Consider the following 24635-nt stretch of genomic DNA (forward strand, 5'->3'; position numbering starts at 1 on the left):
GTCAAAGGCATTAATTATCAAAACCAATTCAAAATTTAAATTTTATTATGTTTTTTTTAAAAAAAATATACAAATAAATTGATAATTCATATTAAAAGTCCTAATTTCAAAAGAACTCTTATCGGTAACATTAGCCTCGTGGCCAGGGGTACATAACATTTATGGAAACGAGTACATATCAGAAGAGATCAAGATTCAAATTTAGTACATAAAATGCCAAGTTATTTCTTGTATTTAAAACCCAAATTTTACGCTTTGTTTGGATGGTTGTTACTTTTAACACTTAGTTTTGATTGTTACGTATTGTTTCATAATGTATCGTATTGTATCATACTGTATTGTTTTAATGAATATAATGTTTGGATAGGTTGTCTCGTTCTCCGTCGTTACACAATGTCACACATCCATAATTTGAATGATAAACCTACAAGAAAAGTAAGGTACGGGGTAGAGATCCTTTAACAGAGGTAGAGTAAAAGATGAAATACAATTATTTAATAATAAATAAAGATAAAATGAGAAGAAAATATTAAGGTAACAACGCGATCACACCAAATTGGTCCGTTACATAAGATGAATCTTTTCATCGTTACCTAACAATGGATTTAAATGATACATTACAATAGAATTTAAGTAACAATCGATTGTATTTAAACTAACAATACAATACAGTGAGTAGCAACCATCCAAATAAAGTGTTATTATTTTATAATGTATCGTATTATATTGTGTTGTGTTGTATCGTACTGTATTCTTTTAATATATATAACATTTGGAATGATCGTGTCGTTCTTTGTCGTTACATAATGTTACACATCGATAATTTGAATGATAAACTCATAAGAATATTAGGGTACACGTAGAGTTACTGTGGAAAAATAGTGCGAATGATAAAATTGAATTATTAAATAATAAATAAAGACAAAATGAGAAGAAAATATTAAGATAACAACTCAATCACACCAAATCGATGTTATACAAAATGGGACTTTTTGTTGTTAACTTTAAGTAACATTCTAAAAAAACGTTGAAGTTAAAACTAATAATACAATAGTATAATGACAACCATCCAAACAAGATGTTAGTAAACATTGATGCACGCAAACTGGACCAAAGACAGAAAAATCATGTACTATATGAGAAAAGAGAAGCAGGCATATGACCCGGTCCATTTATAGTAACAGTATCCGAGCCCGTCCAAAATCTTTCCAACAATATACAGAGTAGAGAGTAGAGAGAGTGTAGAGGCTTTGTTTGTAGATCCGAATAAGAAAGAGAAGTAGAAGAAGAATTATAGGTGGGGAGGGACTCCTTCAATTCAATTTCATCAACTACTATATCAAAGAAAACTCTTTGACTAAGCTATTACTTTCCCTTTTTTCCATTTCTTGGAACTATAAGCTTCTCTACTTTCAGGTATTCTTTTCTTCCCTTCAAAATGAAGTTTATTTCTTCCTTATTGTGTTTTTTTTTTTGTTGAAGTGTTTAGAGTTGTACAATTAGTGTTAGCTCACTCCTGTTTTTTTTTTTTTTTGTATGAATAATAGTCGATTGATCTTTTTTCTGGTAAATTGACTGTTTCTGTGAATGGGTTTGTGTAATTTAATGAATAAGTTAATTTGGGTGTGAGTTTTCTTGGGTTTAATTTGTCTTGATGTACTCTAAAATTAATTGGGAATTTGGTAACTCTTTAAGTAAGTTAGAATTAGTTGTCTTACTCTTGTCATTGCATTTATGGAGTTTGGTCTTTTGTTGTTAGGGTTCCCTTGTATTAATCAACATTCCATATTCTTTGTTGATTCATCAGTTTCCATTAGTTGGAGTATTTATTTTAGGGTATAGAAGAAATGCACTTCTATAATCTATGGCTATGGAGTAGTTGTACCATATTTGCATTTGGGTCGAGTCGGTTATGCAAGGATTAGCGAAGAATTTAAGTTATATGCACGGATAGTGTCGAGTTTTTTTTTTTTTTTTTTACAGTATTAGGGAATTTTAATTTGCGATTACAGGTTAGTTACTAATTTATGCTTATGAAGGATTTAGTTGTGATTACCTAATAAGTGACCTGATTGTGCAAATAGGAGTTACACTGTGAAAGTAATCTCTCAGCACTTTGTGTCTCTTATGAACTCTTTGTGCTAATTACATTTAGATAGAAGCAATTGGGAAAAAAAGATTGTGCCCTTTTTCCATGAAATTGAAGCACTTCTCGTTTATGAACAGAATTCGATCAAGTGGTTCAGTGTTTGCTCTCAGTTTTTCTATTCCTTCTTTATTTTTATTTAGGAGAACTTCACAATTCTGTTACTGGCATTGTTAAAACTATGAGTAACTACATCATTTACTATTTATCTGATTTAACTGTCTTTTCTTATTAAACCGGGACTAGTGGCTCAGTTGGATTTTGAGATTAGTACTGGTGGATTTCGCAATGCAGATGATGCACAAAAAAAAAAAAATTAAAAAAAAAAAAAATATATATATATACAGTGGTTACTGAGTCAGTTTGTGTGCAAGTTGACGTGCACCAAGTAATATGTCCTTCCAAATTGATTGACTGAACTATTAGTACTGCCAAGACAAACCATCTCAGTAATAATAATAAGGCCTCACGTGGAGAAATTTCTAACTCAAAATTGCAACCCCACCCTTCTCTCTTCCGCTGATATTTTTCACTTCCCTGCTTGTTAAAGAGGGTGAGGTAGGATATTGAGATTACATCCCTAAGTACTGCTAGTCTTCTTGCTTAGAAAATTTTAGCTTGCTTATAACTCACCATGTATTATAATACCTAGCTGACAGTTGACTTCAGAAAAATTTAGATCAATGGCTGTCAGCCTATATGGTGCCATATGTGAGGCACATGGCAATGGTAATGCAAAGGTATTTTGACTTCTTAAAAATTGCAATCTGGTGCCTATTTTCTATATACTACTTGTAAACTAAATGATATTTAATTCCTTAACAAGGTTATGGCTTGGTTGTGGTGGGGAAGATTATAATGGTAATCGTGTTATGATATTGTGAGGAGTCCTATTCTTCTCCTTGGATTATTAAACATCTCAATAGCTCTAGGTTCCTTATAATTTTCCAAGCAATCCCCATTAGATCATGATATTCCTGATATTTCTACTTTGAACAACTGGGGTATGAACATTGTATCTTGCTAAACCAAATGGGCTCTTTGCACATATGATAAGGAGGTCTAGTAGAATGAACAAGTAAGGTAAGGACTCTTTTGATATGGGAGTAGGGGCTTTTCAGTTAGGCGACCTGTCCAACTATGGGAACTTTATGGCCTCAAACTTTGACCATATCATGTCCAAAATATAGAGAGATTCATATTGTTGCCATTTTTGTAAACTTTTACCAAAGTCAAGTTCGTGAGGAATTGGGGTCAACTGATTAGTTGTCAGCTACAAATAGGTCTTGCTAGGGCCTGTAGTTTTTCCTTTTATCGAATTTAAACAATTGACCCATCCTAAGGAAAAAATCTATTCATTACGTCCAAATAACTCCTCTCCTGTTAAATATTCTCCTAATTGTTTGAAATACCTCTGAAGTCAAGAGATATATGCAATTATGCAGTATCATAAATTCCAGATGATGCTTTTCAGAGTCTCAAATGTGAAAATCGTCCGGTGCTTATGACAGCAACAGTTTAATTTCTATGCAAATCTAAGACATTTATTTTATTAATAACGGTGTTCAAACTAGCTTTCGTGTACCTCAACTATTTCACGGGCTATATGATATCAAGCTGGCTCCTCAACTATTTCATGGGATATATGCTATCTCTCACTAGCACAGGTTTGGGGTAACATGAAGTCACCAAGGCTTAGGCATATGAGAAGAAATAATTTGTTTTTTTGTCTTTATTGGGATTTGAACCCTAGTTCCAAGGTTTGCAGCCACGTCATTGGCCACTAGGCCACACCCTTGGCTGCTCAATTAGCAAATCTAAAACTTAATTCACTGGTAGATTCCAACAGTACTAGTTTCTCCAATGCACTAGTTTAAACCTGCCAAACACATTTTATAAGATTGATGTGCCATATTATGCTCTGAATATATTTGACAGGTAAGACTATTAGACTAGATATTTATTGAATTTGATTGATGATTAAATTGCTTTGAAGTTGTTGAGTAGTGCTTGGACTGATATGAGTCTGGTTGTTGACAGATTCAATAAATCTTTGCAGAACAGGTAGTAAAACTCACCATGTACAAGCAGTCACCTAGTAGGAACCATAGATCCAAAGGTGTCAAGGTTAAGAATGTTTTACAAATCTGTCTGTTGCTTGCTGTTTGCTTTTGGCTGATTTACCAGGTCAAGCACTCACATGATAAAAAGAGAGAATTTGATGAAGATGATGCCAAGTCTTCAATTAAGAGTGGAAGTAGCAATGAACTTATGAAACTTGGAAGGAAAGATCTACCACGGATTGAGGGATTAGATACAGTTGATGAGAAGCATAGGGAGGAACCAGAAGATGAAACAGTGGAAGAAGAAGAAGAAGGGAATAAGCCTGAGGAAGAAGATCTAGAAGAGAACAATACTAAAGAGAAGAATGGTGAACACAGAGAAGATGGAGAAGATGAGGTTGATGATCATGATCAAGAGAAGAATGATGAACGCAGAGAAGATGGAGAAGATGAAGTCGATGATCATGATCAAGAGAAGAATGATGAACACAGAGAAGATGGAGAAGATGAGGTCGATGATCATGATCAAGAGAAGAATGATGAACACAGAGAAGATGAGATCGATGATCATGATCATGAGAAGTCTGATGTAGAGCGTGATCAAGAAGTGGATGCTGTTGATGAAGACAAGGAACGAGGAGAAGATAACAAGAAGGAAACTGAAGTGAATGATAGTCAGGTGGAGGAAGAAAATTCATTGGAGGACCATGATCACGACGAGGACTCAAGCAGTTCACATGAGGCACGTGAAGAACATTATAAAGCAGATGATGCTTCAAGTGCAGTGACTCATGATACAGTTGTAACTACAACTGAAAATGAGAGTGGTAAGGTAGAGCAAGAAGTAGAACATGCTGCTGAAGCCAAGAGTGAAGATGGAGTTAATAACATTATGCAGATCAATGCCAGCCAAAATACAACAGCGGCTTTGAAGGAGGAAAATGGTAAAGCAGATGAGGAAGTCAGTCCTCCAAGCACAACAAACAGTGAAGAGAAGCATGATGACCCAATCTTATCCACTGCTGCAGACAATTCAGTTTCAAATTCCACAAGAACAGAAGGATTGACTGATAATTCTGAATCGAGAACCTACTCGACAGAACTGAGCACACAGACTCATGACCTTCTACAGAATGGAACCCAGGCCACAGTAGGGGATACAACGTCTTCCAACATGTCAACTAGTACTTCACAGCAAAGCAGCAACTCTGCAGATACTGTGGAGGACAATCAAATTGATTCTAATTTAACATTTTCCTCTAAAAACGACGAGTTAGACTCAATACCGGTCGATTCCTCCAATGTGTCTGGTGATACAGAGCCTTCCCTGGCAGAAAAAGTCGTCCAAGGGAATGCAACTGCTGAAGCAGTAGATAATGAGGGGTTGCCTTTGAATGATAACAATGCAACTGAGGTTGAGAAGGCAGATACTAGCAGTGAAGAAACCGGAACTACTGATGAAGACGTGGATGCGTCAATTGTTGAGAATTTGGGAGAAGTTCAAGATGATCTGATTGATACTTCTGATTCGTCCACCCACTTGGAAGAGAAACATGTCCGCACAGATGTGGAAACTCTTCCTGAAATACAAACTGAAGGAAGCATGGAAGATGCTGCAGCAGAATGATAACTGTAAATTAAACAAGTAGTGTGTTTAGTTTTCGTGATGAGTTTTCACACTTCCGTATACTATTATTCAGTTTCATAAATGTGCAAAATTCATAAGCTGTAGACCATATTAATGTTGCAGGCATAATATAGGCAAGAGTGAAGGGCTCCAACTTGTATAATCGTTTCTACTTTCTAGCCTCTTTAGAACAAAGAGTGTCTTCCATTTTTCTGTTTAATCTATTTTCTATATAGATTGTGCTTCTGTTACAAAACTTGTGTAGTGTATTGGAACAGATATGCTATGTTTTGACTTACTGGCTTGAATATTGTGAGATGTTTTGATTAATAAGGTATAAATTAATGTAGAGTTCAAGTAAATCATGGTTCCCACAGAAGATGAAAGTATTAGCATTTCAACATCAACATGATCTCAAGTAATATCAATAGCTTCATGGCTTAGTTCAAGCGTCCAGATGAAAAATCGAGCAAACTTTAGGTGTCACTACGACTTTGTGCGTAAAACCTGGTTGAACGATGTTGTTTATCTGGATAACTTTACTTGCTATAGCAAAATGATATTATAAAGATCGTATAATATAACATAATATGAAAGATCGATTCCATATAAAACATAGTTAGTACAAGTGAAATATGATTATGCATGATAGTTATTATAGAGAGGTCTTAGATGGTATTTCTTCACCCCATCACAACTCACAATATTGGTGTTGGAGATAAGTCTCAAATTTAATAATTTAAGATATGATCCTTTTGCCACGCTGTAAAGAGGTCTAACCAAAAATAAAAAATAAAAATGGACCCACTGTTTACATGTGAAGCAAAATCATATAGTGTAGATGAATTATATGTGAAGTCAACATTAAAGATGAGATCTTATCTCACTGTTTATATGATTAATGGGTTAACTATCCATTTAGGGCTTTCTGAATAAGTCAAGGGTGTCAAATGAGCGGACTTGATTGAAATTAAAGATATTAAAATAAATTGAAATAGAAATCGAGGAAGTTGATATTGTGTTGGATCATGTTACGTTGCATCATAAGCCTTGTCTTTTTCTCAGTTCTTTGTGATGGACCTTGTGGCTCTCTAACTTTGGGCCCTAACTCAGTCTGCCAATAGTTACATGCACCTGTTTTCTAATAGTATTTCCAGCTGTTTTAGTCATGTTGGTTTAAATATAATACATTAATCACATAAATTGACCAAAATCACATATTCTAAATTACTAAAATGTTATTAACATTGAGTTATATATCATAAGGATCTAAAGCAATTTTTCCGGATAAATGAATAACCAGAAGTTCTATTATCGAAAAAATAAAATAAAGGATGAACGGCTAGTTGTCCTTTTTTTTTCCTATCTCTTTTTATTGGAAAGGGGGGACCAAAAATGACAAATTGTGAGTTGTGACCATTTTTGCTTATTATTTTGAATAATAGAGATACAAATTATGATGTAAAAATCATATACATTTGGTATTGAAACAACACATATGATGACATGACAGAGCAAGTGGAAGCTAGGTTGGTACATTAAGCCAAAGGGAGTGAAGATATTTTGTGTTTTTGGGGACTACACGTTTTCTCTTTTATTTGCTATTAAAATTGCTAGTGCACACTAATCCACTACTTATATTTTATATTTTTGTTTGAAAAGCTTCAACTTTTCTTTCTTTTCCTGTGATTCATCCTTTAATATAAGATTATTCATGGATATTTTAGTTATCTCTAGTTAAGTGTATGATGAGTTTTGCATTTTTTTCAATTCTCTTATTAAAATTTCTGGCTTTACCGATAAAGGTTGTAATGAAGTGAGAAATGTTATTTCATCCTTATTCAAAGATCTCAAGTTCAAGCCAACAAGATATAAAGTTATTTTTGTTAAAAAATGATATATCATCCTTCCTGTAGAATTTTCTAACGAAAATATAAATTGAATATCAGTTGACGAATGAAAAATCAAAATTTCTAGATCTCTTTATCCCTTTGAACATCAATCGTATTATGTTCCTGTACCCATGTGATGTGATTCAAGAAAGAAAAAGAAGAAAAAAACAAATTAGAGAATCACTCAAGATGGGCTGTACTAGACCAATAAACACATGAGAAACCAGATAATTGCCACATATTACAGCCAAGCCAATTTTATTTTTAAAAAAAAATAATTTCTCATTCGATGTTCGGAACTCGTATTGATAATCCAATTAAATTTGGATGCACACTACAGGGTCCATTTGGAGGTGGTGCTGCTAAAATGATTTTTTCAATACATAGGGCTCAAACTCAAAACTTTTTATTATGAATGGAGCAGTTTCACCATTGTACTACGACGGGTAAGCTCAAGTCTTATTATACTACCAAAGTTGATACACACGTGTACTGCTAAACAATGCAAATAAAAATTGACTAGTTTAATTGACATGCACTACTACTATTTATTAATTGTTTTTTTGACTTACTATTATAATAAGACATGTATTGCCAGATCTAAAATCACCTGATGCCAGCCTAGAAACCATATAGTAGTACATTGGATTCTTACCAAAAAAAACGACAAAAATCAACCAACTTTGGGTTTCCATTTCCAAAACAAAACTCAATTGCTTTGTTAAAAATCTACATTATGCATACCTTTATGTGTTAATTAAGGTTAACTTCTATAAATACGGGTCATTTCTTTTTATTTGTTAAAAGTCACTAAACACAAAACGTGGTAGGTATCGTATGACAGTTAAAATGGACATATAAAATTGACTAGAATATCGCTGTTATTTTAAAGAGCTCCTTACAAGTAAAAAGATAGTATTTAACATATTACTAAAAAAATTTACTTAAAATATTCATATGAAATACTCTCTTCATTCATTTTTACTTATTCATTATTTTAAAAGTTAATTTTTCTAACTTTAACTTGTCATGTTTGATATATCAAGTTTTGTTTTTCATGTTTTACTCATTAAGCATCAATTAATATTGAATATCAGAATTAATATGAATATTATCGTAAAGTACTCGTATCAAATATTATTTCTAAAAAAATGTATAAAATTCAAAATAGACAAAGTAAAAATTAAAAAAAAAAAAAGATAAGATATTCATGTAACGAAAAGTTCATGATCATTATATTATTCCAAATTAATCAATCAATAAATACATTCCAAAAGGAAGGAGGAAAAAAAAAAAGAAATTCAAAATAAACAGCTGTCTTATCACTGTACACTCGAAAAAAAAGGCAATAAATAATTTTAAAAAAAAAAGAAAATCCAGCTAAAAACTGCTGTCAGTTAGTTAATTAGCAAAACTTAAACTGAAACCCGAAGCAACCCAAACTGTAACCCCGACCCGACCCTTTTAACCGTATCATTCTTGGTCTTGCTGCCTCAACTCTTTTCGAAGTTTCTGTGAAAATGACCGACAAGCATCTATACTGAGATCCATGGCAGCTGCCAACGCCACAAACGCCGCAGCATCCTCCGCACAACTCACATGCTGCACCCCAACTTCCACCTCCGGTTTGCTGCATTTCCCCTCTCCTCCTACCGTCGCCGACATCACAAAGCCCCGATACAGCAGCTGCGCCCACGACCCAGAACCGGGTTGCGACCCGAATTCCGACCCGGATACGGATCCTGAGCTTAGGTCGAAGCTGCTGTTGGGGCTAGTCAACGGAGTAGCTCCATTGATTATGTCTATACCGATTTTGCCACCTTTTTTGGTGCTTATTGTTGAATTGACTAATGTGATGGCGTCGGTGGCTCCGTCCGGGATGATCTCGAAGCGGTACCCGAGTTCACCGTTGCGTTCTCGCCACGCTTCGAGACGACCCCATGGCTTCCAGGTATTGTCACCGGGTCGGAGTATGAGCCAGGATCCGGGATTGGATTTACTGACCCGATCCGAACCTTGAGATGGGACAAATGGGGTCACCATTGACGCTGCTGCAACAGGTGAACCGGAAAGATCATGAACTGTAATTGACCATCCTTTTCGTTCTTTTACAGATGTCTCTTTATCAGATGTGCAAGAACCAAAACAGCTTGTTGATGTGCTCGTTTCAGATAATGACGATCTGTAAAAAATTAGCAAATTCAAAGTCAAAAACCGTATTCAAGAAAAACAACAAATCGATTGATTGAAAAAAGAAGAAGGATAAAACGAACCTGGATCTCAAGTTCCGGTCACCGGAGTTTCTGAAACTGAACTTGCAAGTAAAAACAGGTTGCTTCACGTTGCCATTAACTTGAAAAACTTGTGGACTACATTCAGCTTCTCCATCAAACTGAAAAACAAATCTCGGGTCAGGTTCAGCTCTCACGTTTAAATTCAATTGAGCAGTAGACCCACCACCAACAGAAACCCATCCATTCTGAATCACAAATCCTCTATGTCCAATATTCTCCAAACTCTTCAAATCCAATGGCACCACAACACTCCCCAAAAGCCTCTTACTACCATACCCAAAACCCACTTTACCCCCATAAATCTCAATCTTTAAACAACTGGATTTTCCTCTAACATTCGATTTCTCAACGAATTTCACAAGCTCTGACTTACTAAAATTAAAACAACCATGAATTCTATTATCCACGATCGCTTCTCTTTCTTGAACAAACGCTGGGATGGTCGTTGATTGCGCCGAACAACCTCTAAGCTTGATTTTACAATCAAAAGTTGAACTATTGGGTGGTATTTTGGATTCAGAAGGGAACTTCAAGGCTAAACCTCCGATTACAATACGGACGAACGGACATGGATCCATTAGTCCTTTCGGTTCTTGGTTTTTTTTACTCAGAAGAAGAAGATTGAGGAATTTTAGGGAAGAAAGTGGGATTGAGGGTAAGAATATATATTAAAGGTGCATAGGCGTGCGTGCGGAATGAGCTGTGGGCACGTATGCATATAGAGGTGCGCCAGCAAAGAGCATCTCTGTTCTCTCTCTGGCAATTAATCAAACATTTAGTGTGCGATCCCTAAACCCTCTTAAAACTTGTCTTTTTCACTAACTCTTTTACTACATTTCTATTGGATTATACTCTTGTGGGCTCTAGGGATGTTTTCATATATTTTTTTGCATTTTAAACCCCTATATTATTTTCTTTTGTAATATATTACACCCTAATCTTTAATTGCTTACGGTTAGATGAGACATGATATATAGGGTAGAAGGTTAGTAGGTGGTTGAGTTCGTCTAATTGGCTTATTTGTATTTTTATTATTACTATCTTATTCTTCTTTTGTATTATTACATATTGTTTCCTTTGATTCGGTTACTATATTAGCTGATATTTCTTTTATTTCCTTTTCTCTAGTTTTTACCATGACCTATTCCTTATGTTCACAAAATAGGAAAAAAGTTGTGTACATAACCCTCCTCAGACACTCACTTGTGGATAAGGGTAAAACATATTTTGGTATATTATAATTATCTCTAATTTAACATTATAAAATTTAAAAATTTCTTCTAATTTGTTAAACTTTGTATTGAGCTAAATTTTAAGAGAAATAAATTGAAACGGTGGGAGCAATATTTCATCTTTCTGTACATAAGTTGATACTTGATCAAGACGAAACAAAGATATATATTGTCCTATAAAGCAAATTTCTTTTCAACTATCATAGTTATACCTTTTGTGTACTTTTTACCTTTACCTCTTTACATGCCTTTTTATCTCATAAAAGGATCATTGACATTTAAATTTACTTATGTTACAAGTAGAGGTGGATATGCTATGATAGATATCGAATATTATATTGAAATTGAATTTTTAATATTATGATTTAAATATTATGGTATTTGATATGATATTTGATATGCTTTTCTAAAAAGATTGATATTCGAATATCTATAAAAAAAATCAAAATATCAAGTACCATACCGAAATATATAATTACATATTAATTTAATATATAAAATACTAACTAATCATAGATGTTAAAATTTTGGTTAATCTATCATGATATAAATGTTCATTTTGGGTGATTGATTAATTAAGAGAATTGTTTGTACTTTATTTTGAATATTTTTACATGTGTAAGGTATTAGTATAATATGATTGAGACATTTCTTAAAAAGTGAAAGTTGTAATTCTTTACTATATGAATATATGTAAGTTGAAGTTGATCAAACTATAATAACCGATTAACCGTACCACAAAATATTGAAATTAAACTTTAAAATATCGAATTAATTTAATATAATATTGATATAATATTTTTAAAAATAAAAAACTTCAGTACCGTACTACACCATGCCTACCCCAAATTATAAGAGAATAGAAAGATAGAGGCTGAAATCATTAAAGAATAAAACATAGGATGCAACATAAGTAAATGTTGCATAATATTAGGGATGGATAATGCAAAAAGAGTTGTGATGAATAGATTTTGGATTTATTAGGACTAAAGATGACTAGTTGGGATTTTGGGTAATTGGATTACAACTGGAGAACAGCTGTTGAGGAGATTTTTCAGTAGGAAAAATAATGGTATTGGTTGGTCCAGTCTTCACCAACTTGGATAACCTAGGTTCAATATGGTCCCATCACCCATTTCATCTAGTACCTTCTTTCTCTACTTTTTTTTTCAATTTTCTTGAGTGAATGGATTAAGAAATATGAAATATTTAGTCGGGCTTCAATATAAGTATCAGGTAATAAGCGGGAAATAAAAAATGATTATGAACACATGCAATTGGATTTTTATATTTGTTTATTGAGTATGTACTATTTTTTGAAGTTCAATTTCTTTTTCTTGATGAAATGCATCAATTGTTATTTATGATTGATGTGAGTTTGCGTTTATTTGTCATCAAAAAATACTAAAAGCTAAGGATAAAAAATACATCTAAATTATCTTTGTTTCTTATTGTCATATAGATGAACTATTGAAAGTGAAATTTTCTCTCTGAGTTATCATTCAATGTAGTTAAAGAAACACATCTCGATTATTTCTAATGATGTGTATATATACATATATACTACCCTCTCTTTTGTTTAAAAACTCTGCCACGTGAAAACAATATTCCACCACGGCAAAACTAAAAAAATAATAATATTAAATTAAAAATTAAGGTTAAAAGTTAAATAATAATAATTATTACCATATAAATTAATTTATTCACCATTTTGACATGAGACATCTTCTTCTTAACCTTTTTAGTCATGGTTTCGTCTGAGCCGTGGCGTTGATATCTAAGACTTAGAAGAGGCCGAGAGTTAGAATTTTAAAGAAATCAATTGATAAATAATTAATGTGATAATATGAAAAAATAGATTAAATGAGTGGGAATGAGTAATAAAAACCCTTCATTTATCTATTTAGTCTAGTTCCACATATGAAATTTGAGGAAGATAAAATGTAAGTAAACTTTACTCTTTTTTCTCGAGAAGATAAAAAGTTTATTTTCGATTATGCATTATCTAAAATTAAAATCTTGATAAATAGGATTACCGAAAACACTTCTTTCAGTTTTGTTTAAAGAGATATTTTAGCACACTATTAATTAATCAAGTGCTTAATGATTTGATTTATATGAATGATGAAATATATAATGATGATAGGTTGTCAGATTTGACAACATATAGTTCAAATCAAATTGAAATAGTAAGAGATAAGCAATCATTTTAAACATGAATTTGATTAACAAGAAATTAATATATTTGTATGGTATGAAATAATACAGAAAAAAAGAAAAAGATTCTGGAAACTTAGTTGGCTAAAATCAATGGCTCAGCTGTGCAGAAATTTTTTGCAGTAGGGTATCTCAATTAGGACCATTATTGCTGTTTGGCAAGTGGCAACTTAAAATTGGGACCCTTGCCAACCAGCAACAGCCAAACCTGGATTTATTTTGTTTGTTTTGATTTTGAATTTGCCAAACAAGGATCTTCTTGTACTTCTGTAAGCTACTAAAATAGAAGTCCTTTGGTTTAGTGACAGGTTATGTACATTTAACTATAACTATATAGAAATTAATAATGAAGAAATTTCTATTAAGTCTGTTGGTATTATTTGACTTTACATGATATTTTTTTAAAAAAATGACCTTTAAAACTTGTGGTTTAAAACAATTCTTAAATATTTATGTGATTGTAAATCATTTCGCTAAGGGTATAGGAGGATTTTAAAGTTAAAATTTTTCTAATTATAATAAGATGATATTTGTTTAAACGGATTAAAAAGAAAAGAATTTCGAATGAAATGAGAAAGAAGGAATAATATATAGATGGTAAAATAAGCAATGCATGTTAGTTGATTGTATTACATGTATTGACTAAAGTGGTGCTTATTATCTTCGTACCAAACAATGCATGTTAGATGAAAAAAAGTTATTTTATGTTCATATGAATTGCATATTGCACCTCATACTCATAGCCCATAGGAGATAGTTTTCTAGTATGGTAAAATAGGACTGATATTATTTTGCGTTACATAAGTTGTGACTAATTATTTAGTTTTAAATTAATTCACTCATTTTGACCTAAAAATATTGCATGAATTGTAATTCAATTTGTTGAATAATTGGTCATAACCTATGTAAATGGAATTGCGAACCATTATATATTCTATTTATTTGCATAATTTGGATTTATAGATGGATGAATCGAGAGATAATGCATGACATGTCGGATGTGACTCAATTAAAATGACACGGAATATCATTTGTAAAACGTGCTCAGTGAAAGTAATTTTGTTTATAAAAAATTCCTATGAAAGCATAAAATCAATATCACATTGCAACCGATCAAAATAAAATTAGGAGATTAACAATTTTTGAAAAATTCATAATCTTCCTCGATCGTTACTTAACTGAAATAGCATGCATAAGCGGGATATCAAGGGAGGAAAATCAACTTGTGATGCTCCCTATGATTTATTTATAAAAGTATTTTTTGAAGCATCTAATTTATTTTTTATCGTTCACTAAAAAAATACAGTACTCTAGCTTTGCAATTGAATAACTAGCTCTCAAGCTCTGAAATATAATTATTTGCTTTTCCAATAATATTTCTTGACGCGACATCGGAGAACAAGCTCTCATTACTTTTTTTTATTGACGCATGCCTATGATTTAATTTATTGTTTCTTAATTCTTTAGCTATTTATATTACGTTAATCAAGCGATTTATAATACAACAATTGCATTATTGAGCATTTCAATACGTATGTTCTTAAATCACATCTCTATTTATACCATTTTAAAGTTAAGCATACCATATATTTTACTACTTTTTTCTATAATAAAATTTTAAAAAAGTAATTCTGATGGCGATGCTTGCCACTCAAGTCTATATATTTTTCTTCTTTTTTCCAATAAAAGATTCTAATTTTCCAATTACTCCAAAATTATAGGAAGTTCCCATAAGCATTTTTTCTCCTTCCTATTTAAGAACAACCTTATACTATTATAATTTCCAAATTTAAAATCCAATTTTCCTTCTTACACCTCCACCTAAAATTGGTAAATAAATATATTTTTTCGATTCTTGAATGTAAAAAATACAAATCATATAAAACCCCTATAAATTATACATTAACAATCCCCAATTTTACTAACCAATAAAAAACAAATTCATCTTCTCTTCTCTCCCAACGTCACCATGACCACCATTAACGCCGTCAAGAAAACTCAAGGACGGAGGAAAATTGCAATCAAACCAATAGACAATCAAAACAGTAGGCACGTTACTTTTTCTAAACGCCGTTTAGGACTTTTCAAAAAAGCAAGTGAACTTTGCATCTTAAGCGGTGCAGAAATTGTTATACTTGTTCAGTCTTTAAAACGACACCGTCTTTTCACATTCGGGCATCCTAGCCCCGACGCTGTCATCGACCGTTACCTCACAGGAAAATCATCAACATCCGGCGACGGCGATCAATTCAACTTGCAACAGAATAATCAGTATTATTCTCAGATTTGTAGAGATCTGGAATTAGAGAAGAAGAAGAAGGAGAATATTGAAGAATCGAAGATGGTGAATAATGGGGGATTTTGGTGGAATGAACCAATTGATGATATGGGGATTGAAGGACTTGAAGAATTTATGAATGCATTGGAAGAATTGAAGAAGAAAGTAACAATGAGAGCTGATGAATTGAGTATGATAAATGGGTCTTCTTCGAATTCGACGATGAAAATAGCAAGATTTGGGGCTGAAGATCAATATTTGAATGAGGCAATCGATTATTGTTCTTCCATTGTTCCTTTTGATTTCAATCAAACAGGAGATGGACAGTTCTGAAGCAATTAGCACTAATACTAAACCATGATTTAGCTAAGTATTAACTAAACAAGTAGCAGCATTTTTTTGCTGTTGCCTTCTTTTTTTGATTTATGAAAACGTTGAAAATGCCCTTGAACTAGTTTTATTTGGTTTACTTAAGTTTGTTAGTCTCTCTTTTATTAGCAGTAGATGAACTGTTCTTGATCCGAGTTCCTAATCTAGATGAGAAAAACCCCTAGAAAGAAAGAGTGTTCTATTATTATTTTTTACTACAAAGGAAAAATGTGAGTTTAATTTGCACTTAATTTATTCATTCGGATTTAATACCATTTTAATATATAGTAGATGAAAGAAATGCAAAAAATATTGACAATTAATAATAATAAAAAAATCTTATATTGATTCATAAGGGCAATCATTTGTTGTTGCTTTTATAGGCAACAAATACACAAATTGAGAAGTTGAAAAACTCATAGCAAAGGCCAGCTAGTGAGATACTTGTTGGCTTTTAATTAATCAAAAGAAATAGGATCATCATATCACAGGTTGCGATAAGTATACTTCCCCACCCATTTTTAATCAGGACGTGGAGTACCATAAGTAGCCCTTTACTTGAGGTTGAGCTTTCCGATGGGAATTTGAATTAATGAGAAACATTGAAATTAAAAAAATGCGGCTGAATCAAAACCAAGGTTATGGTTATGAAGATTATTTGAAGCAACCATGTTTCTAGGTGGCTTGATATCATAATTGTCAAAAATCCCATTACCATTAACACCAAAAAAAGAAGGATTAGCAGTCTCATTAACCATAAACTTGTTTGCTTGATTAGTCACATTTTTTTTCAAAACCTCCATTGAATCCTTTAATTGTTCAAGTTCTTGCAAATCAAGTTGACTTATAGGAGCTTCCCACCAATATTGGCTTTGACTTGTTTTCCTCATTTGATCAAGTGATTCTCCTCTTTTCTTCTCAATTTCAACCTCACCAAGAATTTGAGTAAGTTGTAAATTGAGCCCACGAACACTAGCATTTCGATGAGCCTCAACAAGTTGAACTGAATTATTCGCGATTGGATTATTATTAGAATTATTTCTCGTGAGGAATCTATCAATAATGGACTCAACATCAGGGTGACCAAAAGAAAAAACTTTTCTTGCTGGAGAAAAAACTATGATGGCTGTTTCAACACCACATAGTGTGCATAGTTCACTGGCTTTTTTGAAAAGACCAGAACGACGTTTTGAGAAGGTAACTTGGAGGTGATTCTTGACCTCTATCTTGGCAATTTTGATCTTTTGACGACCCATGCTTGGTTTTTTTGCCATGGCTGAAACTTTATATAAATTGGAGATAATATTTTCTTGTGGTTTTTAGTTCACATTGAGTGAAAAGTTGGATTATTTAAAGGTACTTATATACTACACTCTCAAACTTGATGTATGTTTTTACAATTATTTCTATGTAATGTGTTGATTTGGGAGTTAGAAAATCTTATCCTATTAATGAATAAATAATACGATTACTCAATGCACCTTAGTTGGCATTATAAAAACAATAAGACATATTATTGTTATTATTACTTGTGAAAGTTAACATTTTCTTTTTCTTTCTGATAAATTCCTTAATAAATGGAGTAATGAGTTTATTGTTAGTTTGTTACAATTGTCAACCCTTCTATCAATTAATTTCTTTTTTTTTAAGAGAGAATAATTATTTTTTAAAATAAATGATGGTGAGTCATGAGAAAGGAGAAATATATTCCAATATTTGATACTAATTTTTATTTTTGAGTTGTAACATATAATTAAAGACAATCATGTTTTGCATTTTACTTTTGAGTTGTAACCTCATTAAGGAGAAACCAATTATGATAATAGTTGGATAATAATTAATAGTGTCTTAGCTTGGGAAATCAGGTGGTAATAAGTTAAAATATTGATGAGTTATGAATCATAAAAGTTAAATAACATATATAGATTATAAGATAAGAAAATATCAAAATAAAATGTGTCGGAATATGGGAATTTTCTTGAAATAAATTGGTGTAGTTGAATCATACGGTTACAAATAATAAAGTAACATAAAAATAAAATAAAATTAAGGAAAATATAACATATTTCTTAAGATGGATGGTTCTATCATACAGTGTATATTCACTATAATTAAGAGGAACAAATTAATATGCAAAGTAATATATTGTGAGCAAAAATGAGATGATATTATAAAATGTAAAGCTCTGAAGAATGAATGAGGTTTTTTTAAAACGTATTTTTTAAATTTTCTTAATGATTTTATGCTAATTTTAATTTAAAATTATAGATGTCAACTCTAGCTTGAATACATCCTAATCAAAACTTAAACTTAGATTCCAAGACAGACAATCATATAGTGCGATTTTTTTGGTATATTATCTCTTCTGTAGCTATTGCAAAGTTTAATTTACACACCTTGATTTTTATAGGTTAATTTCTTGATAAAAATTAATAGATATATGATAAAATTGGTAACTAACTTATCATCAAAATTCATTGCTAGTGTAAGGAAAATCTTCACATAATCGGTGTATATAACTTAAATTCCTCAAATATGGATATCTCGTCCTTCCCCAAACAGTTCATATTTTAGTACTTACACTTTACTTTTAGATTTTAATTTAAAAACATCGATATAGTTTTACATTGTTGAGTTAATCATATTCTTTTTAAGTATAGACTAAGCTTTTAAATTTCACATATATATAGTCAAAATGATCTGTATGTAGTTCAGTTATGCATAAAAGTAATACGATCTTTAATTTACACATATTTTAGGTTGATCAGTAGGTTACAAACAAATAATAAGTGAATGTTCGTTGTTCATCAAACTAAGGTTTAGGGGGGATTTGCAAGTAATAATAAACTATGAGGTTCAATTTAATCTCTTTTGTCAAAAATTAAACTGTGCAAAATGAGGTAAAAAGATATTTTTCTTTATCATATATAAACTATTCGGATGATTTTGTCAGAAGAGAACATTATAGTTTTAAAGGGGTTTAAAATCATGTTAAGGTCACAAATTTGTCTTAATTATGATATTCTAATATTTTAATCTTGACTTCGTAACTTGTTTTCACCCAAATAAATTTTTTCGTTTGACAAAGGTAACATTAATTTTCAAGGGACAAACTAAGCTTAATGCAGAACAAATTTCTCATTGAAATCATTGTAAACTTCTTTGTTCATTATTCACTTTGGATTGATAAAAAAACCCCAAACGACAACAATACCCTAAATTAATAAGCATATTGTCTATACGTTTGGTCGTACAAATTGCATAGTATCATAAACAGAAATTTAAGACATTACTTGAATATATTATAAGACAAATAAACTATTAATTTAAAATCTCGATCGATATGATCAACGTCTTGACCTAAAATTGTAACCTTTCTTGATTAATAACGTAACTCATGGAAAACTTGTATGCCCATTGGTAGCCATAGAAAGTCCAAGCCCCTTGATATTTTTGACATCTCCATTAGAAGAAGAAGATCCTCCAAGAAAAAATGTAGGTGTATTTGAAGCCACAAAAATTATTTTCTGCATTTGTTTGGTAACATTTTTCTTGAGTTCTTCCATTCCCAATTTCAATTGTTCCAATTCACCATGTTCAAGTTCATTCAATGGACCTTCCCACCAATTTTTTCCAATTTTAGCCTTGTGAATTTTCTCGATTTCAACTTCGCGTTTTTTCTCAAACTCCAATTGATTGAGAATCTCCGTGAGTTGTGCGTTCAATTCGCGTACATTCGCGTTTCTATGAGCTTCAACAAGTTGACAAGTGGTAGAAGAAGAACTAGTAGGGTTACGAGTAAGGAAGCGATTGACGATAGAGTCAACATTAGGATGACCAAAAGAGAAGACTTTATGACCTGGTGAAAAAACAACAATCGCTATTTCAACACCACAAAGGGTACAAAGTTCACTAGCTTTTTTGAAAAGACCAGAACGACGTTTCGAGAAGGTAACAAGAAGGTTGCTTTCTTTTGACATTTTGGTCATTTGGATCTTTTGCCTACCTTTACTCATTTTTTTTGCCATGGCTCTAGCTAAAAGAACAAAACGTAATTTCTTACTCATTTGTGTGGAAGAGAAACTTATATATATAATGTTTATTTGTTTTGTCCAATTTAGGATAAATTGTTGAAGAATAAATTCATGGATTTTTTTACATATGTGGTTTTTATTTCCATTTGAGTCTATGAATTGAGTTCACAATTTGGGAAACAAAAAATTCATGCCTCTTTTTCAATGTGCTTAGCTATTCACGTACTTGTCAAAATTCACTGAATTTCTACCATTTTGAACATGAAAAAAATGGAGAGTTCCAAACTTTATTTTATTTTTGATAAAAATATAATTAGCTTACTATGTTTGTTGAGAGTGGCTTAGTACAAGCTAAGGCTATTAAGTGATTATTCTCTGAATTTCAACTAGCAATTATTGTGGTGAAAATAAAAGGATTTATGAATATAACTTCTACCGTTCATTTTCGGTGTTACACCGCACCCTGTGTCCACACGATGTGGGTGTGTGATTTGTACTGGATATGATCAATCGATTTTGATTACTTTGACCAAAATTGAGTTATTTGCGTAATCAAAACAAAAGTTAAGGTGACATTAAAGAAAGTGAAATACATTGTATATATAAATTTCTATGTCGGTCTTTTTCCGTATATCTCCTTTGCGGAATCTCGTTTTGATCAATATTCTCTTAGAATACCTAGTAATTTTTCACATAATGTTTCGACATTTCAATATATAACTCTATTTTTAAATATTTAAATTATTATTTACCGAATCTCTACATTCATATCCATATACCACCAAATTATAAAATTATCGTGAAAGGAATTCGACATCTGAATCTGCACTCGGATCGAACACTCGCATCCGAGTCAGACCAACTTAGGTTTCAAATACTAACCAGTAACTATTAAAGGATAAATGTTGCTCCCCTCAAACTATAGCTAGCACTACACCAAAAAAATTATGTTACAAAAGATAATTATGTGCTTTTGGTACAATTAAAAATGTTGACCAAATTTCTTTTTAAATATTTTTAGTCCCTTTTACAAGAACTTTGTTTATTTATTCTTATTTTGTATGGCAGAATCGTTTAATATTATATTGTTGAAATGCGCACATTTTAATAAAAATGGTTTTTTTTTTATCATTTTCTTTTTATTATTTCCAAGATTACCCTCGATCAAATCAATGTTTTAATTACTTCATCTTATTATAATTAGATTAGAATGTCATCTGAAATACAAAATACAAGTTTGGATTTGAATTATTACAACTCATGATGCATGAAAACTATATGGTAAAATTAATATTGCAAAAGCCTACATACAGAAAAAAAAATATGGACAGAGTATGTGTCATTTTAATAAGATAGTATCAATGATTTAGATACACCTTATACCAAATTGAGAAGCAATAACAAAACGATGAAGTCGTTGTTTAGGCCGCGATTTCATTAATTATTTTTTTTAATTAAAATCACTGCTCAGGCCGCTATTTCTGCAAGATTTTCTTTTTTGAAAAAAAAAAATCACTGTTGGGGCAGCGATTTCATCAAATATATAATATTATCATATATATACTTAATAATCGCTGCTCATTCCAAAAAAAAAAAAAAAAAGTTCTCCATTAAGGCATTAAGCCAAAACTCCTCTTTCTTCTCTCTGGATAAGTGTTGCAGAATCCCAAGCTTTCATCTTTACTAGTTTTCTCTTGTTGGATAAGAGTTTTTTTTTTCCTTCATCTGTGATTGGTACTCTTTAGGGGTGCAGCTATTTTCCGGACCTTGCTTAAATGTGGATGTTAAGTGGAAATTGTTGTATGTTATTTAAAATTGTTGAGCAAGGATATCGCTGCCCCATCAGCGATTTGTCCCTTTTGGTATTTTTTAAAATTCAGTGGCCCTTTATGCATTTTGAAAGAAAAAAGTGACCCTTTTGACTCCGAACTCACCTTGTTTCTATGGAAAAAAATATAATTAATTAGGGCTTCGAGAATTAAAATTACAATGCTAAATGAACCATTATACATTATAATCTATCGTTAATTTTGAAAAGTGATCATTTCGCCTACAAAATCAATCATTGCCACTACATACATAAGTTCTAGTACGATATATGATAATATAGACATACCACGTTTTTTCTAGCAGAAGATTTGAAATATCTTGATATATGTTGATAAAGAAGAGATTGCAATTCAAAGGACAAAATCAACATGATAATGGACTAATAACACAACATATATAATTAAAATTACTGACTTCGACTAAATCATAACACGACACTTAAAATAACTCAACGAACATTCGACTGAATCATAATTGACGAACATTATAGGACGAACACAACACTTAAGGATAACTCAAACGACAAATGAACCTAGACACTTAATATAATATTGAAGTTTTAAATTTTATTTTCGACAATTTCATAACGCGTGCACCGAGAATGATAGTTGAACTAGTAATTGAGAACTATGGAAGAAGTAGATCCAATAGCCCTATTAGCAAAGGGTGCACCACCATTGAGTCCATATGAAGAACTTTCCCTAGCACAATTAGGAGGAGTCCAAGCACTTCCAAGTGTGTGAAATGGGAATGCATGATTATTCACCATTTTTTGTTGTTGTGCCACTTTTTCAACCTTTTGCTCTAGCCTTTCCAATGCCTCCTTCAAGTGTTGAAGTTGGAATAAGTTAAGTTCTTCGATAGGAGATTCCCACCATTGACCATTAGCTCTCCTCCTAATTTCTTGTAGGGATTCTCCGCGATTTTTCTCCATTTGGAGAACCTCCTCGAGGTTCATGAGCTTCATATTGAGCTCACGAATACCAGCTTCTCTATGAGCCACAATTAGTTGATTGTGGACATCGTTATTTGGTGGAGGGAGGTCCCTCCCAAGGAACCTCTCCACCAACGTGTCCACACTAGGGTGACCAAAGGAGAAAACTTTATCACCTGGGGAAAATACCACTATGGCAATTTCAACACCACATAACGTACAAAGTTCACTAGCTTTTTTAAACAGACCAGCACGACGCTTAGAAAACGTAACTTGTAAGTTACTCGCATTCTTCATTTTCACCATTTCAACCCTTTGACGACCCTTGCTAATCCTTCTTGTCATATCTAAACTATCACTCAATATTTGCAAAACTAAGAAATTGTGATTTTTGGTCTTAACACCAAGAGCTTTATATAAGAAATTATGTTTTAAAATAACTTGGGGAGCCTAGCTAGAAATTTATGTTATTTCCTTTTTTTTGTGAAGGATTTGAACCAAGCCCATTTTGCCTTCATTCTATGTCTCGTTAGTGTTAGTCCTAAATGATCATAATTATATTATTAGACAAAACATGTTTTTCTTAATTTGAATTATATTGTTGGATTGCAATTGACCACCACTTTTATTGAGTACACATTGAAGAATGAAAATATTAAATTCACTTGGCCTTCATTCTTTGTCTCGATAGAGATACACCTCAATGATCATAATTCGACAATACATATTTTTCCTAATTAGAATTATATTATTGGATTGCACTTGACCGCTATTTTATTTGAGAACAATTTTTTTAAAACATATTAAATGATTAATAAAACTCTTTATTTTAATAATAACATGATTTTGCATTAACATTGAATTTTCCTAGACGATCATCATTTTAGAGACATACAATGTTTCACATCAAGTATACGCGGGCGTTTGGATTTATAAATGTTACTATTATTTATACCGCGTTAAGGTTTAGTGTTCGGATTGTAAAGGTTTTCGATTATTTACTTTTTGATTTTAATTTATCGCGTTGTTCCCATAGAAATCTCATATTATATATAATGTCCCGATGAAAAAACCACAGATTTCTGGAAGACATTTTCACATATATTTAAGGCTTATGATAGAAGGTCATTTTGTAAGCAAGACTAAACAAGTAAATATTCATAGAACTAGAATGTACCTCATAAAAATTATACTCTAATTTTATCACTTTCATATGTAGAATGATGGTAATATATGATGTTAAAAAAAAAAATCAATGATGTTTTATTCTATATTCTAAATTTACTCTAGTTATATAGATATTTTATCACTTTCTTGTATAGTTCCATCACAAGTTATTATTAAATAATGTGAGAATGTCTACTAGAAATCTGCAGATTTAAGTCAGAAATTAGCACCTCTTAGCAGTGACTATGAAGAGGCTGGATCATACATGACACACATAACAAGCAGAGCAGTATATATGTCAACTGTTAAGTGATTGCCTTGTTATTATGTGTGAATGACAATAAAAAGCATGTTAATAGCAAAGGAAAAGAATTAGGGGTAATTTTAAATATATACAATAAGGTAATTAGTTTACAACAAACATAACAATGTTTTATTAACATAAAGAATAGTCAAAAATCATAGAAAGTATACACTGACTATACAACATAACTCACCTTAAGTCATAAAAAATATACACCAACTATACAATATAAGTTATGTATACATGAG

The 24635-nt window shown here is 31.8% G+C and overlaps 6 protein-coding genes across 10 annotated transcripts; 2 read left to right on the top strand and 4 right to left on the bottom strand.

The window, feature by feature from the left end:
* The first annotated feature begins 1090 nt into the window (after positions 1-1090).
* Positions 1091-6087, top strand: LOC125815644 (uncharacterized). Of its 5 annotated transcripts, none has more exons than XM_049495173.1 (3): positions 1091-1416; positions 4206-4720; positions 4769-6087. In XM_049495173.1, the coding sequence occupies exons 2-3, from the start codon at positions 4226-4228 to the stop codon at positions 5834-5836; spliced, it is 1563 nt and encodes a 520-aa protein (XP_049351130.1). In that variant the 5' UTR covers positions 1091-1416; positions 4206-4225; the 3' UTR covers positions 5837-6087. The 5 variants fall into 5 exon arrangements, with proteins under 5 accessions (XP_049351130.1, XP_049351128.1, XP_049351129.1 ...); XM_049495174.1 differs by having other exon boundaries at positions 1247-1416; positions 4206-4606; positions 4721-6087; XM_049495171.1 differs by having other exon boundaries at positions 1221-1416; positions 4187-6087.
* A 2854-nt stretch (positions 6088-8941) lies between these two features.
* Positions 8942-10793, bottom strand: LOC125815645 (uncharacterized). Its single transcript, XM_049495175.1, has 2 exons — positions 10002-10793; positions 8942-9910 (listed from the first exon to the last, which is right to left on the bottom strand). The coding sequence occupies exons 1-2, from the start codon at positions 10598-10600 to the stop codon at positions 9202-9204; spliced, it is 1308 nt and encodes a 435-aa protein (XP_049351132.1). The 5' UTR covers positions 10601-10793; the 3' UTR covers positions 8942-9201.
* A 4609-nt stretch (positions 10794-15402) lies between these two features.
* Positions 15403-16200, top strand: LOC125815660 (agamous-like MADS-box protein AGL62). The gene has a single exon (XM_049495190.1). It carries the CDS (start codon positions 15441-15443, stop codon positions 16080-16082), a length of 642 nt encoding a protein of 213 aa, XP_049351147.1. The 5' UTR covers positions 15403-15440; the 3' UTR covers positions 16083-16200.
* Positions 16201-16726: 526 nt separating this feature from the next.
* On the bottom strand, positions 16727-17392 carry LOC125815658 (agamous-like MADS-box protein AGL62). Its single transcript, XM_049495188.1, has one exon. The coding sequence runs from the start codon at positions 17390-17392 to the stop codon at positions 16727-16729; it is 666 nt and encodes a 221-aa protein (XP_049351145.1).
* Positions 17393-19513: 2121 nt separating this feature from the next.
* Positions 19514-20146, bottom strand: LOC125815662 (agamous-like MADS-box protein AGL62). Its single transcript, XM_049495191.1, has one exon. It carries the CDS (start codon positions 20144-20146, stop codon positions 19514-19516), a length of 633 nt encoding a protein of 210 aa, XP_049351148.1.
* Positions 20147-22595: 2449 nt separating this feature from the next.
* On the bottom strand, positions 22596-23261 carry LOC125815659 (agamous-like MADS-box protein AGL62). The gene has a single exon (XM_049495189.1). It carries the CDS (start codon positions 23259-23261, stop codon positions 22596-22598), a length of 666 nt encoding a protein of 221 aa, XP_049351146.1.
* Positions 23262-24635: the final 1374 nt, after the last annotated feature.

Source organism: Solanum verrucosum, unplaced genomic scaffold (genome assembly GCF_900185275.1).
Source record: "Solanum verrucosum unplaced genomic scaffold, falcon-dt-bn FXZP01000261.1, whole genome shotgun sequence".
In the NCBI taxonomy this organism is placed as follows: domain Eukaryota; kingdom Viridiplantae; phylum Streptophyta; class Magnoliopsida; order Solanales; family Solanaceae; genus Solanum; species Solanum verrucosum.